Source organism: Thermothelomyces thermophilus, chromosome 3, assembly GCF_000226095.1.
Source record: "Thermothelomyces thermophilus ATCC 42464 chromosome 3, complete sequence".
NCBI lineage: Eukaryota > Fungi > Ascomycota > Sordariomycetes > Sordariales > Chaetomiaceae > Thermothelomyces > Thermothelomyces thermophilus.
In genome coordinates this window covers 255571-259634 of record NC_016474.1, presented here as the reverse complement: position 1 = coordinate 259634, position 4064 = coordinate 255571, and the positions used below count along the sequence as shown (strand labels likewise).

Below are 4064 nucleotides of genomic sequence, written 5' to 3'. Positions count from 1 at the left end.
CCCTATTAACTACTTAGACTATCTTAGCCGGGGTTTAGGCTTTAAGATCCTTCTATAGGCTTATATTCCGTATTATAACCTCCTATAAGGCCTATAACAGCACTGCCTTAGCCAATGGTAGGCCTCTCTAAAGACCTATAGCCCCTTACTATAAGCCTACGGCTACCTATACCTAGGTAGGGTAAAGGGTAGCCTTAAAGGCTTCTTTAAGCCCCTTTTTAACTTCCTTAGCTATAAGGTCTTATAGGTTTAGAACTAGGCCTATAATAGTAATTATAAAGCCCTATAAGAGCCTATTAGTAAGGTCCTATACCTTACCCCATTTAAGGCTTAGTATAAGGTTAACTAGTTATATAACAAGACCCCTTAGTTCCTGAATATCTAAGGTAAGGTAGGCCTATAGTAGGCCCCCCTAAAATTAGTTCGAAGCTATAGGCCTCCTTACCTAGTGGCTTAGCGGTAGGCTTTAAATTAACGTCACATTTAGGGGCGCTAGGTAGTCTATACGGTGAAAATTTTGACAGGCGTATAAGGTGCGGTCGGGTTACGGTTAGGTCCGGTTCCTATGCCTGTGATGCTTGTTATATACCTATAACGGCCTATGTACGGTTGAAAGTGGTACCGGTAGATAGCGTTCCTTGAGAGCTTTCTAGCGATGGTAGTTTCGTATATTTTGGTAGAGTATTCGCAAAGATATAAGAGAAGTATATACTATAAAAGGGTATAATAAGTAGGGTGTCTATATAACTCTTATCTAAATTATAATTAGTAATGATTTATATTAGGAATCTATAAAACTAATATTATATATCCTAGAAATAGAGTATATATATCTTAACTCCTATTAAAGATATAGCTTCGAGTTAGATATACTTTAATAGCCGGTTAGTAATTATTATGAGGTACTAGGGTAAATTCTCGTCTTATATAGGGAGATTAGCTATAAAATCGATAGAAATCCGTTTCTAGAAGTGGTTAATGATGGGTAGGGGCTAGAGGAGTCCTTATCATAGTCAATATAAAACCTTAGCCCTTTAATATATATAGTAGTTCTTTATAAGTCTCTTTATATCTAGGGATATAAAGTCCTAGTAATAGTCTTATTAAAACATTTTAAATAATCTGTTCCTCCCTAGGTAACCTAATATAGGTGTCACGATTTGGCTGCATAAGGCGACCCGGCAAGGCGCACAGAACCAATCAGGAACCACAAGACCTAAGGACCAATCAGGAAGTGATCGCAGTGATCGCACTTCGATCAAGACGAGCACTTGGGTAACGATCGCAGGATCGCAGCAGCGATCGCACGATCAAGACTCAAGGGGGAAAGGACAAGGAAATTGTATATAGTCACTCGTTCTGGCGAACTCTGGGAGTTCACCAGTGGTAACAATCACAATCACAGTACTCATACCAAGCATTGCTGATTACTGTGAGAGACAACTCTAAGTGTTGTTGTGAACCCTTTGGCTTCACCGAATCCCTCAGACGACCTGCCTGCTTGTCCCGTTTCACCCACCTCCGTCTGGACCCTTTCAGAAGCAGTCTGAGTTGGGTTCGTCACACGTTGTTACCACTCCCTTTGTTCTGTCATGGTTCAGAACGGAGGTGACTTCGACCTCGACATCGACATGGCTACCAACGTCACGGCCGAACAGCTGCTCGCTCAGCTTGGTCAACTCCAGCAGCGGATCCAGGAGTTGGACCAGAGAGACAAGGCTGCTCAAGCTCGAATCAAGGAACTCGAGAACCGCGAAAAGTACTCGCAGAAGTTGGTCAACGAAGCCTACGCCAAAATCGAAGCGCTCGAGACCGCCAAGGCGAGCCGCATCAAGATCGAACCACCTGGTAAATACGGAGGAACCAAGGAGGATCTCGCAGGATTCCTGACAAACCTCCGATCCTACTTCCGGCTCAATGACGACAAGTTTCCGGACGACAAAGCCAAAGTCCTCTACGCAGCCACGAGACTAGAGGGCAAGGCACTCAGATGGTTCGAGCCTACGTGGAACGACTATCTCACGGAGGAAGACGAAGACGATCGAGACGCGTTTACACGGGCAGTCTTCCGATCTTACGACCGTTTCGAAGAAGAGCTTCGGAAAGTTTTTGGCGACAAAGACGAGAAGATTCATGCGCAAGAAAGACTCGCCAATCTCCGACAGACCAAGTCAGCAGCCTCCTACGCCGCACAGTTCAGACAGGACATGCTCAAGTCTCAGCTTAACGACGAGGCGTTGATGCAACTGTTCTACAACGGCTTGAAGGAAAAGGTCAAGGACGAGCTGTACAAGTACGATCGGCCTGAGACTCTGGATGAATACATCGCGCAGGCCATCAGGATCGATGATCGACTCTACGCACGAGAGCAGCAGAAACGAGGTCGAATGAACGGAACCACGGTTAAGGCCAACGACAAGAAAAAGCGAGCGTACGTTAGTACCTCGTACGGGACGCACCCCGGAGCCATGGATGTGGACGCAGCGCAGAAGCAGGACCAGAAGAAGGCGACCAAAGACAAGTCCAATGTTACCTGCTACAACTGCGGAAAGAAAGGGCATTACAAGCGAGAATGCCGGAGCCCGAAGAAAGAATGGAAGCCAGTCCCTGGAAAAGAAATCGCGGACATCGACGAAACCACCAAGAACGTCACCGAAGTAGCAGCCACGAGCTACGAAGACAAGGACAGTGACACGGACAGTCTCGGACACGACGGCAACGGTGAAGACGAACAAGCACCGTACTCCGAACTGGTCACTGTGGACCCAGAGACAGGTCTTGCCGAATGGGACATGGCAGGAGAGTATGCGCCGCCAATTTCGATTCTCCCAATCTTGAGGCAGTGGGGTTTCACAGTCACGCAGAGGCGGGATGGATCGTGGACAACCGACACCCAAGGAATCGAAAGACCCGGACCCAATGCTCTATTCCTCCAGGAACGAATCGAATGGTACCGCAACGAAGTTTTCCGACTCAACACGGAACTGCGCGAACGGGATGGGCGCTTGACTCGACTCGCCCAGCAGAGCGATGAGATGAAGGACGAAATGAGGGAACTCCGACGTATCGTGGAAACCATCAAAGGGGAACAGCCTGTGACATATGATGGGCCCGATAGCTACGCCGAGCACTTTGACGATCAGCAACTCAGCCACGACGTACGGAACCCCGAATACCAGTTCATGCGCGCGAACCGCGGAAAAGATGAGCGTACGTGGGAAAGCTATTGGGAGAAACACTCCTACCTCAGCATTGGAGTACCCACGGTCCACGTACAGTGGGAAGGATTCGGGAAAGAGTTCCAATACCTTCCAGGCGACGCCACGCGACTGCACCCTCGACACGAGGCACATGCGCAAGTGCCCTGGTTCCAGTGTGTGGCACACGAATGCCGATACCACTTCCGCGACAAATTCGAAAACAATCACTGGCCGACCCGACAGGAAAACAGGGACGGAGGCTTGTGCCCTGTGGAATGGGTCTACGATGCAGGAAACAGAGCGGCCGAATTGCTTTGGAAGATCGAAGCCCGCGATCTAGAAAGCATCACGATAGTTCCAAGACGAGCCTGGCCTAGGCACTGCGGAACGGGACGAGACACATGGGACTCGTGCTGGAGCAACGATTGCCTCTATCACGCGGACGAAAAGAAATTGCGAATTCGGGAGCTTCAGATGAAGCTATGGCACGCACGACGGAAAGCAGAACGGACCCAATGGTGGGAAGCCGCAAGCACTCAATGGCTCACGGAAATGAGCACGATCGACGAAGCCGCTATCAGCCGAACAACCGAAGAGGTCAGCACTGACCTGGGAAACGGGTCAGGGCCCTTCGAGGGGCCCGGAAACCATTAACGCCCGCGCAGCGGCGAGTGGTAGCGCAGTACAGGAGGAACTGGCGCAAGAGACCACTATACCGAGACCTCCCGGCAGAAACATGGGAAATCGCCGCAATCTTTGGACGACGGCGGCAAGACAAGCGGCTGTGGATAACAGCACAGTGGAAACAGCACGAAATGCTCGCACTAGTGGACAGTGGAGCAGAGATGAATCTGATTTCGCCGA

At 49.3% G+C, this 4064-nt stretch overlaps 1 protein-coding gene across 1 annotated transcript; it reads left to right on the top strand.

Moving 5' to 3' along the window:
* Window positions 1-1592: 1592 nt before the first annotated feature.
* On the top strand, window positions 1593-3854 carry MYCTH_94486 (uncharacterized protein; the record flags this gene model as incomplete). The annotated part of the gene is made up of 2 exons (XM_003662435.1): window positions 1593-1775; window positions 2646-3854. The coding sequence occupies 2 exons, from the start codon at window positions 1593-1595 to the stop codon at window positions 3852-3854; spliced, it is 1392 nt and encodes a 463-aa protein (XP_003662483.1).
* Between the last annotated feature and the right edge of the window lie 210 nt (window positions 3855-4064).